The sequence below is a fragment of the Caloenas nicobarica genome, chromosome 4, assembly GCF_036013445.1.
Source record: "Caloenas nicobarica isolate bCalNic1 chromosome 4, bCalNic1.hap1, whole genome shotgun sequence".
Classification (NCBI taxonomy): Eukaryota; Metazoa; Chordata; class Aves; order Columbiformes; family Columbidae; genus Caloenas; species Caloenas nicobarica.
The window spans coordinates 14,338,554-14,353,632 of record NC_088248.1 but is presented as its reverse complement, the minus strand read 5'-3'; the positions used below and the strand labels follow the sequence as shown (position 1 = coordinate 14,353,632).

The following is a 15,079-nucleotide window of genomic DNA, read 5'->3' as shown; positions in this document are numbered from 1 at the left end:
CAAACACTTTGACAAATTATGCACGTGATTGTACATAATTTCTCAAAAGAAAACCAAGCCCTCTATGCTCAGTATCATCCCAATATCCCTTTTTCTGAGTCGATGTTATGACAACATACTCGCACTTTGCAGGAGCACAGGACACAAGAACGCTGATGTAATTTACTGTGTTCTTACTCTTAAGCCCTCCTAAAAGCATCTGTGATTAACGCTGGAGAGCAAGCGCTGCTCTGAGCCCCCACAGTGCCCCCCACCCCAGCCACAGTGACCCCCCACCCACATGCTCCCATCTCTCACTGCATTGGCAAAAATATCAGCTTCTCCCTCGTGCAGCCGGGGAAAACCGAAGAAGACAGGGCCAGGAGACGATCAGTACCTGTCCACAGGCATGTGTATATGCGTATATACCTATATGCACCCATCCATTTTACATAGGTAAGAATAAATCACAATTTCAGAGCTATTAATAGGGAAAGGGCAGATGCAGCTGAGAGGAGGAGGAGCGTACTCACCAAAGGGGCAGTGGCAGTAATACCCCTCCACCCCGCTTTGGCAGGACCCACCATTGAAACAGGGGTTGCACTCACAGTAATTGACAGCGGAGTCGCATGTTTTCCCTGCGATTAGGGAGAAAAAAAAAAGCAATTTCCAGGTCAGAGTATTCATGTCAATAGGAAAGTCAGGTTGGTGTTTAGGTGATTATCTTATGTACCAATGCTGGACACGTGGCTCGTTGGCACATGGAAAGGAAGGAGGGTGCCAGGGACCAGTTGCAGCTCTGGGAGGGAGGAAACAGAGATATGATGCTGGGCTGCTCTGCAGCCCAGAGAAATTAACTTTGCTTTGCAAGTGTCTCAATGTAATTATCTCATATAGGTATCATTATTGCTGTTGCTGGTTTGGTTTGTTTAATTGAGTGGTGTCTGTAAAAGTGCTATCATGACATAAAGCTCATGCTGAATTAAAAAAAAAAAAAAAATCCCTTACTGAATACAATGTAATCATTAATGTGAAGAGGATTGTGGATACAGATAGCCCTTGCTGGACCCTGTATGAACACAGGCTGCTATTGTACATTATATGATTTTTCTTATTTTTCCTCATCAATTACAACCTCCTTCCTGACTCGGAGGGACCACAGTCCTCTGGAGCTAAAACAAGTTACCCTGGATACAGTCTTTTTCTAAGCAGACATTGTCACACGTGGTAAATATTATTCACCAGAGAATAAACTGAAATCACATAATTCATTTCAACAAGGAAGGGAACCAAGAGAAAAAGTGAAGATTTTAACAGATGCTGTACACTGACAAGGAGATTCATTGTACAAAACTAAAATCTTCTTTGTATGGAAACGTTAGCTGCAAAAGTATTAGTCTTTGCTTCTGCACTTTTAATTGCTTAGTTTTTATCAGTTTAGCAACACTCCACTCTTGGTACCTGCCTTCCTCCTGCCAGCAGTGCCGCCTCTGCTGCTCGTTCAGCGAAAACTTGAAAGTGTTGTCATGTTTGGCCCTCATGTTTCTCGACAAAAACTGGCAAAATCAACTACACTCTTCGAGACCTTTCCTTCAACTTAATCTAGGCCAGGATACGCACACTTAATTAGCAAAGGGTAAGACTGCCTTACATGTCTTATTGCACTGATAATGAATTATTTTACTCCTCACACCATAAAAATGTAATATATGTTTAAACTAAGACTACAACGTGAACTTGCATAGAGAGTGTTCATTCTTATATGTCATATATATCTGATAATCCTTACATGTCACACCAGTAGAGTTAATATATCAGTCCTGATTTTCTACAGTTTTAGCAACCACCAATCCCCAAGGACTGCATAGGGTGCATTGCTGTTGTATGGATTGCTGGTCCCTAAAACTGTAGAAAATCAGGACTGTGCTATATTAACTCTGCTGGTATTGTCAGAATTTCCTGACTTCAGTGACCTAATTAGAAAACCTATTTTCTTCCTCCTTTTTCCTCCCTCTACTTTTCTGTTTAACCTAAAGAAGTTTGCAGGCAATTCTTGCATGTGAGCAGCAGCCCTCCATGTGCGACTGTGAGCAGGATGGAAACGGAGCGCTGGAGGATTCCTGTGGTTAATACATAACTTGTAGATTCACCATAAATCCAGGAAACATTTCCAGTGCCTGAATCTAATTATGCTTCGGGGGTATTTATTTATATTTTATTCTCTAATTGGCATGACTGAAGGATGAGCTAACATTTTTATGTTAGATTTTACTGTTTTCTTTATTTTAAAATTATGTACATAGTACAGATCTTTGACTTATCAAGGAGAACACATAGCAAGAGTGAGGCACAGATACTTAAATTAGCTCAGTGATGTTTCCTAGTTTTCAAAAAAACCCAAGTGTAGCTAATAAGGCTTACTATTTTTTTGCAATTCAAACTAACTAAATACTCTTGTTCTCAGCATTAAAGCTGGCATATTTGCTGAGTCAGCAACAGAATATGGATGTTTATTTTAGCTGCACATATTTTAACCAGCGAATAACAACATCTTCTTAATATTTAACAATTGTTTGAATAATTCATGAAACTAATAAAAGTCTGTTTGCATTTATTGCATCTGTTTTGACACAGGAGAAGACAAATATTCTGATTAAACAATTAATCAGAGCTACTAAAACTAATATTTATTTAAAACGAAGAAGACATTTTCGCTATTCTTTGCCATTCACTGAAGTGCTAAAGACCTGGGAAAAATATGTCTATTTACATTTGGAATAAGGATCCAACAGAAAATGTCTCTGAAGCTTACTTTTCCTCTTTAAATGCATGTTAAGAATCCTTATCCTAGAAAGCAAGAGTCCTTCAGCCAGATATTGGCAGGACAAAAGTATAACTTGGGCATATTTTTCCCAGTTTATCACTACAGTCATTCTGTATAAGGTTTTAAAATAAATGACCTTGATAAAGCAATCTCATTAGAACAACCTGGTAAACATGATGAGAGTTATAAGCTAGAAACTGAAAAATAAATAAGTAGGTAAACAGTATAATAAAATGTCATGTAACTACCAAAAGAACAGAAAGTTATTTCTATTCAGTATGTAACTCATTTTCATTAAAAAAAATTAACCACCCAAAACTCTTAAGACATTCATCTTCTTTCTGCTTTAGGACAGAAAATATTCATCCAAATTTCCTTCTATCTTCAAGTCAGTCCCTTCTTGGACTCAGATAGAAAGTCTCACACACTCCTTGTCCATCCTATAAGCAAAGGTCTCCATATTTCAAGCTACTATTGGCAGCTTGCATTGGATACTCTGCCAAAATTAAGAGAGTTTCTATCAACTCCTGCTTTTTGAATGGTCCACCAGTGTTCAAACCGCACCTTCTTAACCTTCCCTTCTAATCTAAACTATGTTCCTCCTGTGCCCTACTGTTTCCTCTGTTGTTATTGACCAGAGTTGATTTGCAGAAGTGGATCTTTCTAGACCTTTGAACAAGGAAATATACTCCAGGAATCATGGAAGAAGTTAGGATGGAGGGCCCTTGGAGGTCACAATGTCCAACCCCCATTCAAAGCAAGGCAACCTCCAAAGTTAGATCAGGTTGCTCAGTGCTTTACCCAGCAGGGTTTTGCTCTGGTTTGTCTTGTCTTGAACGTGGAGATTTCTCCAGATAACTTGCTGTGATACAACTGCAACTTCTACTAAACTTTTATTTTTTTCTTCTTTTTACACCTTATTCTTCTAGCAAGTAGAGCCATCCAAGATGGCAGCAGGTTGTCCTACCACTTTCAGTTATCTCCCTTGCAGCGTGCTAATACTAGATTTCCAATATCTCAGTAAAAGACTGTATTTGTTCACTTTCGTGCTGATGGGCTACCTGTTTCACGGGTTCCAGATGCAATAAGGTGTGTAGTAAGGACTTAGATTTGGAAAAACAAAAAAGAGCTTGCAAATCCATTCTTCTTCCTGTTCTGCCTAAGATATTACGTTTATATTTAGATATTATTTTTGTAGAGAGGACTGTTTTTAGTGAGTAGAGAACTTACACAAGTACTAGCTATTTTGAGAGTCTCACACATATAAAACAAATCATTCAAGGAACCTTACTGGATTGAACAGGATAAGAAACGGATTGCCACTATGCATAAAAGTACCCTCATTTAACCCACGTGCTCAGTTCTACTGCTTTTCAGAAAGATGAAGCCAATGATTTTAACCTCACAAAACCAGACTGGTTTTGGTTTTCAGAGGTCATTTTCCACAACAGTCTGCTGATTTAAGTGTTAGACCGTGAATTTAAGAGCAATGTTCTGATAGACCTTTATCCCACCTAAATAACCTTCCTCAAAAAATTATGAGATGTACATGTTTTCATGGCTTATGCAAGTCAATTTTCAAGAAACATTTTCACAAATTCAGACTACTATGCACTTCTCAGCTGGGGAACAATTTTATTTGGACAGCATAAAGAATTAAGCTATTTATATATGTTTGGTTAGTATTTCAGGGTTATCAAATCCAGTAAGGGGAAGGAAACATCTCAGCTAATGTGCTGGGAAACAAGGAGACTCCAAACCAGAGCCATCCCAGTAACACTCCATTTCAGGTGAATATTACAGTTAGTTGAGTTTATAGATCTCATCTCAGCTGAAATATCAAAAGATTCGGGGTATTCATTTTTATGTCAGAAAGATCCTTTTTCTGAAGACCATGAAAATTAAGATAACACTGGATAATTGATAACAGACAACATTCAGCATTTATCATTCATCACCTCAAGCTGATGATATCACATGCAGGGGCTTATACAAAAATCTAACTTCCTGGATTTTTTTTTTTAATTGAAAAATATAACAGGAACAGATACTAACTGAATGCTCTTGGTTTGGATTTTAGCTGATTTGAGAGTATCAGCTTTTCTTGTTCTCTGTGTCCATCTTTTAAAGTGGTTGTTCTAATATTTCAGTCTTGCATTTGAAACAATTTCACAAACCTACATTCCTTCATCTTAATGAGTCCTGGAAAACAGGAAATTAAGGGTTCAAAGGAAGGGAAGACAACTACTGTAAATCACAAAGTATATTCCCTCTAGAAAGTTATTATTTTGAAAACAAAACCTGATCATCATTAAGAGATGTAATTATAACAGATTGCTTAAACCCTAATGATGTTGCTCTGAGGTAATCAGTCTTTATAATCCTATTCAGTGAAAAGAACTAAATTACCTTTGCAGTATGATGAAGTGAAATGCAGCTGACAAAACATAATAAATCAAGGAAAAGACTCTCAGTTTTCAGGTAAGCCATTATAAAGGTCTACGGCTCATGTACTTTAATTTACAGTGAACAGAGACTCTGTCTCAGAAAATACTAATTTCTACTTGTATGCCATGTTGTGTAAGTTTTTTTTTTTACCAAGCATGCAAATTCAATTATGAGACTGTATTTTTATTCCAAAGAAGCAGCAAAGCTATGTATATAGAAAACTGAATTAGAAATTACTATTTTGATTTTTTTTTTTCCTGAGACACTCAAGTGTTATATTCATAAAGAAAAAGTTACACGCTTTATTTTACATTCACTATGGCTATCTTTAATCATGTATGAATCAGGGTTAGGCACCCAAGCAGCTGTATTCTCTTTCTGTTGGCAGTATAATAACGACATAATAGTCTCTATGTCAAGCATTCTCAAACAATCTGTATTCTGACATTTGTTTGCAGAATGTATTGAATACTAAATTTGCAGAATTTCAAATATGCTTTTGCAGACATAAAATGTCTAAATATACTGAATATTAATTGCGATCTTACCTAATAAGCTCTACTGACATTCAACTCTGAAGATATTTTGGTTTTTAATTACATACTTTGGTGCCATTTGTTTTCTATCTTGACCAATTAATCTCCAGACACTTAAATAATTCTTGATTCTGCAATGGCCAACTGATTTTAAAAGATCTGACTCCCAAACAGAAATGTCTGCCTCAGTGGTAGTCTATTCTAAAATTATTTGTGTTGACAAGGAGTTTAAGAAATCTCATTTCAGATGCCATATTTAATTCATGGCATGAAAGAAATCCAACACTTCAAACTGTAAGAGTCTCTCACCACATTTTCCTAGTTAAAACCTTCTTTTTTTTGAGTTTGTCACATGTGGGGCTTTATTTTTAGGCGACGTAAGGGTTGAACATTAAGATATAAGCTTTAATACCAGAAAAAAATCAGCTGAACATTTCTTTAATGTTTCAAATTATAGGCTAAAAGCATATATTACAGTATGCTGCTACAGTTAATGAAGTGTTTTGCTTAGTTGCAACAGCAAACATATGCCCATTTAATCCCTGGTGCTAATGACCTAAAGAGTTACAGGGGATAGGTGCCTAGAATTATTATGCCATGCTCCTGGCAATATAAGTTGATACGCTAATACAACATGAAATAAAGTCCTGGATTGTTTGCTTAATTAGAACTGCTTGTCAATTAACAATAATTGCTCCTGACCTGAGGCTCAGTAGAACACTGGTGACGTTCACACAAAAGATCACATCAGTGTCCTGTATATCAACAGACCTTTCACACTGAGTATGTATCAACTGCTGTAGCTGCACTTTAAACGAAGTAGTTAAGCTTTTATTTTGGAATTAACCTCCTCCTTTGCAATTAAGTATGTGACACCTCCTGTACCAACCTGGTTTAAGAAAGAAAACAAAACCAAAACCAGTCAACCCCCTGGCTGCCCCACTGGTTTCTAAGGACTTTTGGTGGCAGTGGTGGCAAGCCCGAACACCCACTCCGTAATGAGCATGGCTGTGCTGACCTGGGCTTCCCTGGGGCACCTGAGATACACAAATACTCCTTAGAAGAGGCATTGAAAGCCTTGCCTTATCTTCTCTGGTTAGACTCTTTATTATGTTTGTAAAAGCAGGCCTTAGCAATGGTTAAAATTGTTCAGACCTTCCTTAAATATCATACAGAGCTAGACAATGATTTATTTTCTTCTGCTGTTGTTCACTTAGGGTGCTCTAAGCACGGCAGGAACGTCTGAATGTCTGTACCTAAATAAAATGGAATCATAAATTATGATTTTCATTTGGGTCCATTTTCTACAGACACAATGAATAAATGGTAGAAAGTCCGTGCTAGAATTTGCATTTTATTCAAAGACTGTGCACAAAAAGTCTGAGGCACTGCTGTGGTACACACATTTTATACCTGTGGTGCTTCACGGCAGCAGTAAGACAGGATGGATATAACCCTGCACCACCATCCAATGGCAAATCCCTATTTCTGTTTTTGTTTCGAGAATCTGTCATTCAGAAATTATAATTAAAGACTGGGAGCTAATCCCCTGATCAAACCTTGTTTGATCCCACACCCCTAGCCACCTACGCTACAGACATCTTAAGTTCAGTGAGGGGAATCCTACCACAGTGTACGACCGCACTGGCTTCTGACATACACAGCTTTTAAAGTGACATACTTTGGTGGACTTGTTTGAATTCTTTTAAAAGTTTCAAAAAATGATTTTTTCTTCAACGCTCCTCACATCCAACGATAACAGGTAAAGTATTACTGCTCCTGATGTAAAGCCCCGTAAATGTGCAACTTTCTCATGCACACAGGAACCACGGGCGGAAAAAGACCTGAGCAGACACAGATTCTGCCTGATCAAAACAAGTGTGTATACGAAATTAAAACTTGCAAGCTCTTTGGAGGAGGGCTGCTTTCCCAAATGTCAGCCTGAATAACAAAGGAAGTTGCAGGCTGGAAGACAGTCATGCCAGAATAATTTCAAGCAGAGAAATTCAGTGGGCCAAAGTTTTGATGGTATAATTAGTCATAACAACCAAGTAGTTTTCTTTTCCTTCAGAGGACATTTTTGTATTTTCATCCAACCTCTAACACTATGTATTACAATGGCTGAAGTGGCTTAAGAGAATTTGCAATCTAAATCTGTAGATATTTCTCTTAGAATGACTGAAAGCAGCCAGAACCCTTTCAGAGACAGCCAGAAATGTAATTTGCTAATCACTGTACCCTTTGATGACTGCAAATAAAATTCATGATCTTCCTCCATGACAACAGAAAATAGAGCCTTCCCATGATTAGTACAAACATCAGCCTGCTTTTCTAGGAATAAAATCCTGCTGTGTTCAAATGTGTAATAAATATTACAGAAAACAATACTCAGAAGAGGTAGGAATGCAGCAGCCATTTCTGTTGTTACTGAAAAAAAAAATTACAAAGGGACAAAATATAGAACAGACATGCTGGGTCATTTTGCCTGAATTCTGTTTCCTTTCCTATATGTTTCATCAGTTTTCTGTCTTGTATGACTAAACAATTTGGGGCAGAGGTCAATTTTCTTGCTTGGCACGCTCCTAGCAGGCTTGACATGCTACCACAATATGCATAACAATAACAGAAAAATCAAACTTAAGCATTGGAAATGGTCTCTACATATTTAATAAATTAAAATAGTTCTTGTAAAATCCTTCTGTTCTAATGCAAGTCAGGTAAGCAAGATTTGCTGAGGACAGAGCTAAAATAAAATAGCACTGTGGGCACCTGGTCCTCTCAGTTTTCATAACTACAAATACCTCATTTTGCATGACCTCTTCACCTATTGGGGATGCTCATATTCAAACAATAGCAGCTAGAATGTATCTTGTGCTAAAAAGGTATGTTTCTGTCCTCCTTCCATCTCTTCTTGACCGTAAGATATAGAGAAGTAAAAGCGTACCTGTATACCCCGTTTTACAAACGCAATTGAAGCTTCCGGGGAAGTTCTGGCAGGCGGCACCATTTTTGCAGGGGTTGGAAAGGCACTCGTTGACATCCCTCTCGCAGGCCATGCCAGTGAAGCCCTCTGGGCAACTGCAGGAGAAGCCCCCCACCAAATTGTGGCAAGTCCCATCATTGTGGCAGGGGGAAGGGAGGCATTCATTGATGTCGGTCTCGCACAGAGTCCCCTCGTACCCTGGCAGACACCTGCACACGAAGGGCCGGAGGGGCTCGTTGGCCACAATGATGACAGGGACGCTCTCATGGCTCTTCAGAGCAGGGCTCACCGCCAACCTCCTCAGGCAGCTCCCTCCATTCTGGCAGGGGCTCTGCAGGCACCAGTCGTGGTCCACAGCCTCAATCCGCACCCCGCTCTGGCGGAAGAGGATGTCTTTGATGCTCTCGAAGAAGGTGGCCACACCACTGGGATTCACATACTGGTTGTTGCCACGTTTGACGGTCGCCATCAAGAAGGTGTGGTTGCTCTCCTCATACAGCCCATAGAGCTGGACGGCGGTGCCCAGCCCCATCAGCTGGGAGCTGGCGATGCGCAAGAAGTGGAGATAGTGATTCGTTAGGAAATCCTGCACGCTGTGTGCACTCAGGCGGAGGAGGATGCTGTTGTCAATGGTGGCGTTACTGAAGCCCATGAAGAAAATCCGGACACTGCTGGTGACAGCACCATGTAACCCATCGTTGCTGAGGACGGCCAGGTCAAACGTGCCATCTGTGGACCTTGCCTGCGAGTGCAGCTCACAGGTGCCCCCAGGAACACTGAAGAGGCTGGTGACTCCTGAGGTAAGGGAGCACTGGAAGCTGTCTAACACATCTGGATCCTGTGGCTTCACATTGCCCAAAATCCCACCTGGGAAGAGGTTGCCATAATAGTGAACAAAGATTTCTACTGTTCTGGGCTGAGATGGGTTGTCATTTTGGTCTATTACCTTGATCAGCACAGTTCCTGTGGAAGACATCTGAGGAACGCCAGAGTCTCTCGTAATCACTGACAGGTAGAAATCGCTGATTTGCTCCCTGTCGATCTCTCTTGTTGTTGTCAGAACACCAGTGGTGCTAAGGCTGAAGTAGCTGGTTGCAGGGCCAGTGCTGAGCAAGTAATATGTAAAGGGACCTTGGTTCGGTGGGAGATCAGGATCTGACGATTGAAGTGTCATCACAAGTGTTCCCGCACGGTTATTCTCCATGACTTCTCCTTGGCTGGTGGACAATGTTGGGCCGTTGTCATTGATATCTTCCAAAGTTACCAATAAAGAGGCACTTCCTGTAGCAGATGGTGTTCCTGAATCGATGGCCAGCACAGACAGGTTGTACACAGGCAACGTTTCTCGGTCCAGCTCTGCAGTGACCGTCACCTGTCCTGTCTGTGGGTTGATGGAAAAGGCACTGTTGTTGTTGCCAGACCCAATGAAATAGGAAAACCTGCTCCAGCTAGGTACAGAATCTGAATCAAAGGCACTCACGAACGTGACATGGGTGCCTGGAGGAACACCCTCGCTGATTCTTATATTGTAGGTTCCTAAAGTAAAAACAGGAGGATCGTTGGCATCCAGTATAGTGATATTAACAGTTACTTCATCTATATCTGCACCACGAATGCTGCCAAAATTTTTTGCAAGGACTTTCAAAGAGATTCGTTCTTCTTTTTCTCTGTCGAGAGGTCCTGAAACGTAGATCTGGCCACTTTTCTCATCTATCTGGAAGCCTTTCTTTCTGCTGTTGCCAAATGTAAGGTAGTGGACTTCTCCATCAGTTCCCATATCACGATCACTAGCAAAAACTTCGCCTACAACAGTACCTTTGGAGGCTGCCTCAGAAACCTCAAAATAATAAAGCTTGGACACGAAACGGGGCACATATTCATTTGTCCCTTCTAATTGGATGTTGACACTAGCAAAGCTGCACCTCTCTTCATCTGGAATATTAAAAGCCTTTACCGTTAAGTGGTAACTTTGCTTTGTTTCATAATCTAAAAAGCCCTGGGTGGTGATTGTTCCAGTATTGGGGTCAATGACAAAGAGGTCACTATCTGAGGACTGAATAGCATATGCAATCACAGCGTTAGGTCCAGAGTCAGCATCCGTGGCATTTAAACGAATAACAGTTGTCCCACTGGGGGCATTTTCTAACACGTTGGGAAAGTAGTCCTCAGGGCTGAATGCTGGAGAATTATCATTCACATCAATTACATTAACAGTGACCCTGCAGTAGCCTGTCCTGGACACCCATCCTCCATCCGTGGCAGTAACAACTAGCTCATGCTTTTGGCATAACTCAAAATCAAGTGGTTTTGCTAGTGTCAGTGTACCGGTAGTTGTATTAATAGCAAAGATGCCAGCCTCATTTCCAGAGGAAATATTATATCTGATTAATCCGTTCATAGCGGCATCTCTGTCTTGAGCTGAAACCGTCCTGACGACTGTTCCAACAGAGTGATTCTCTGGGATTGTAACGCTCATACGGCTTTGAGAAAACTCAGGTGTATGGTAATTTTCCTCTGTCACAACTATTTCAACAGCTACCTCAGATGAGAGTGGAGGATTACCTTTATCCTTTGCTTTCACTTTAAAGAGAAAGTTTTTGTTCAAATCAGCCATTAGTGAAGACGACACAGAAATCCAGCCTGTACTCCTGTCCAGTCTGAACTTATTAGTTTTGCTTTCATCAGAGACAAAGTACTCCACTTCAGAATTCAAGCCAAAGTCTTTGTCATCCACTGCGGTAACTTTAATTAAGTTTGTGCCAACCCTCACGTTTTTAGTAACAGGAGTAAAATATTTACGAGCAAGGAATTGCGGTGCATTGTCATTGCTGTCTACTATGTTAATAGTGACGGTTGTCTCACTCATTAATGGAGGACTGCCTCGGTCTGAAGAAGTAACAATGAAGCTGTGCCTATTAATGTTGACATTGCTTGAACCGCTGGAGTTTTGGTACCTTAAATACTGCTTGTTGAAAATTTCCCCCGTCGTTGCATTAATTCGGAAGAATTCAGACTGGGATTTTATGAAGTAGAAGACTTGGCCATTTGACCCTTCATCGGGATCAGTGGCTGAAACCTGGGTGACCTTCAACCCAACTCCAGGAAGCTCAGGACACTCCAAGTAGTAGGACGGCTTCGTAAATCGTGGGGCATTGTCATTGACGTCCATAACAAATATGGTGACATCTGTGCTTACTGTCCACCCAGAGTCATGTGCAGAGACCCTGATTCTGTAGCGATCTGTATCCTCCCTGTTTAGTGGTCTGCTGATGCTGATGTCCCCGGTGCTGGGATTTATGGTAAATGGGAGACTCGTATCCCTTATGGAGTACCTGCTGACTGCGTTCACACCAACGTCTTCATCTGACGTCGTGACACGGGTTACCGTAAATCCCAGAGGTGCATTTTCAGGCACGGAAGCACTGAATATCTGTGAAAACCTCGGAGCATTGTCATTTTCATCTAAAATGTTAATAATAACTTTGACGGTTGTGCTCTGGAGTGGGGTGCCTTTATCTGAAGCTTTTACGGTTAGCGTGTATTGAGACAATTTCTCCCTGTCCAAGGGCCTGACACTTCGGATCTCACCAGTGGCTCGATTGATACTGAAACTATTTTCCATATTGCCCTCAATTATTTCATAATTTAGCTGTCCATTTAGACCACTGTCCCTGTCGACAGCAGCCACCGTCAGTATCCTCCGTGGGGACAGGTTCTCCACTATTTCTGCAATGAAGGGATCTTGCTCAAACTCTGGTGCATTATCATTGACATCTATCACCATTACTTCCAGCTTCTTATATGAGGAAAAGGGTGGAAAGCCCGTATCTCTGGCCTCGATCCAAACCACGTATTTCTGTATGGCTTCGAAATCCAATGCCCGCCCAACAGAAAGCTGTCCTGTCACCTGGTCAACCAGGAAGGTGCTGCCCAGGTTACCACTGGCAATGTAGTAAGACAAGGAGCCTCCCCTGGCTGAAAACCCAGAAATGGTGGTGACAAGCGTACCAACTGCTTGGTTTTCGGGAAACGTGAAGGTCTCCTGATCAGCCTGAACATGAGGAAATTCTGCTTTGTTCACAAACCTCACAGTGACAGTTGTAGAGTCTGTCTTGGGGTACTGGCCGCCATCTCTCACATGAACAGAAATGGTGACTTCAGACTCTCCAGCCAGCGGGTTTGCAGCCAGGATCGCCCCCCTTGCTGGATCAATGTGGAATTTCTCAGAGTTTTTCCCCATGAGGGAATAATGGAGCTCAGCGTTGGAGCCAGCATCTGCATCAGTGACGGTCACTGCAAACACGAACGAGCCTGAAAGGGAGAACAGATAGGGCAGTTCTTTAATGAATGCACCCATCATGGGCAATGTGATGCCAGCTTTTCACTTGGAATCACTTGTGAGGGTCCCCCCCTCCTGGTATTCATCCTGGAGCTGTATGCTCTTCCACACACTGCTCTGAAAATGAACTGCTTTTTTCACCTGAGGAGAAGTTCAACAAGGGGAAGGTGAGTTTGTGACCCTGCAAAACATGCAAATGGCAAGAAAACGTGGGTTTGAAAACTAGGTCACTGCATTCAGAGAAATGCATGTACAGATGTCAGGGACTGCATATGCATCTGCACTGGAAAATGGACCTGCAATTATCTGCAAGTCTAGTATCCCAATTCTGGAACATTCTCATTATGAGAGCCATAAATCTAGTAAGATCTTATTTTGATTTTTTAAATTACTAATACTTTATGTATCCAGGTAAAAAACCAAACCAAACCAAACCTGGAATTCAATGACTATTAAGGTTACGTAAGTGAATAGGCAGCACCCATGCACATTTACTCTACAGACCCACCTTCCCTCATTTCCCTGATGATGCTCCTTTGTCTCCAATAGCCTCTTGCTTCTGATTTTGTAAGAGCATACTGAAGAGAGTAACTAACAAGAATGCATTTTTAAAAGCATGCTGGCCCACTGAGATAGCAGTAAAATCACACAGAAATATAGAACTATTGCACAGTAATGCAATAACATGAACATATTACGTTTCAGGTCTTTTGAATTTAGGCTTCACAATGAGTTCAACTATGGAGGCACTGTTTGCATTAACATCTATATTTGCCTATTTGCAAGGAGAACCCAGGGTATTATTTTGCACTGGAGTTTACAGTTCTAATGCACAACACATCTTTCAAATTTGACACTGTCCAACCAATTTGTAGAATGCTCTGTTGATGTTTTACTGGTGCTGAAATTCAGAAAATACCACTTCTGTATAAAAATCGTGTTGTTTTCAACCTCTTAAGGCAAAATCATTTACAGGCAGGAATGACTTTGACAGCGTCCTCTGAAAACTACACTTCATGTCACTATTTGTCATGTGCAATGATTTGTAATCCAGAGGGAGGACTATTTAGACAAGAACAGTATTCAAGTCCTTGTGAGGAGCGGAACAAAAAAATATAGATTTTTGCTTCAGTTAAGTAAATTATATTATTAATAATACTAATCCTCTTTTTTAGTCTTGATTAAAAAATAAGAAGGAAATTAAGCTTCTTTCTTTAAGAGTGTACACTAGATATCCTGTGATTGGAATAAAAGCAAAAGCCTTGAAAAAGTTTTGAGGGTTTGTTCTTTTTTTTTTGGAAAAGCTACTTCAGACTCTACATTAGACTGCAGTAAAGTTTTTTGTTTGTTTGTTTTTAATGGATGTCACGCCTGCTAGTAACACCATTGTCAAAATAACATGAAAAGATATTAACATTTCCTTTTAAATGGAAGTGAACTATCAACTGGGGAAGTTGCAAATAAAAAAAAAAGTGGATGTAAAAAAGTGCATGTATCTCTAGGCTTTTGCTAAGTTAAAAACAGAGTAAACATAGCCTAGGCTTTCTATATGTTTCTACTTATAACAGGTTTCATACAAAAAGCTTCCGAAAATATTGCCAGAAAACATCAGTTAAACCTACATGTACTTCTCACAAACGCATTTAAAAAAACACCCAGAAAAGAACCTTACAAAGGCACTGTGCCCTAGTTAGAATTCACAAAGATTCATCAATGCAATAATAATATACTTTCATAATGCTGTTCTGGAAACAGGGGAGAAATGTAAACAAATTCATTCTTCCATAAAAAGGAGAAGTATTTGCAATTGTTTAAAATTTAGAAAGAAAACCCCAAGACCTGGAAATAAGCCCTTTCTTTCTTTTTTTCTGTTAAAGGAAAATTTGTTCTCTAAACCATTTGTCTTGGAATCCTCTCTGTTGGCATCCCTTATCCATGTATGCGTACGCATGTGAAAATGCCCAGTGTCA

The 15,079-nt window shown here is 40.4% G+C and overlaps 1 protein-coding gene across 1 annotated transcript in view; it reads right to left on the bottom strand.

Annotated features, from left to right (window-relative positions):
* FAT4 (FAT atypical cadherin 4) overlaps positions 1–15,079 on the bottom strand; it is a 145,946-nt gene that overhangs the window by 21,675 nt on the left and 109,192 nt on the right. Inside the window, exons 9-10 of the mRNA XM_065633345.1 lie at positions 8,732–13,081; positions 513–617 (exon numbers count right to left, since the gene is read on the bottom strand). Of these exons, the coding sequence (XP_065489417.1) occupies positions 513–617; positions 8,732–13,081 (4,455 nt within the window). The remainder of the gene's footprint in view (positions 1–512; positions 618–8,731; positions 13,082–15,079) is intronic.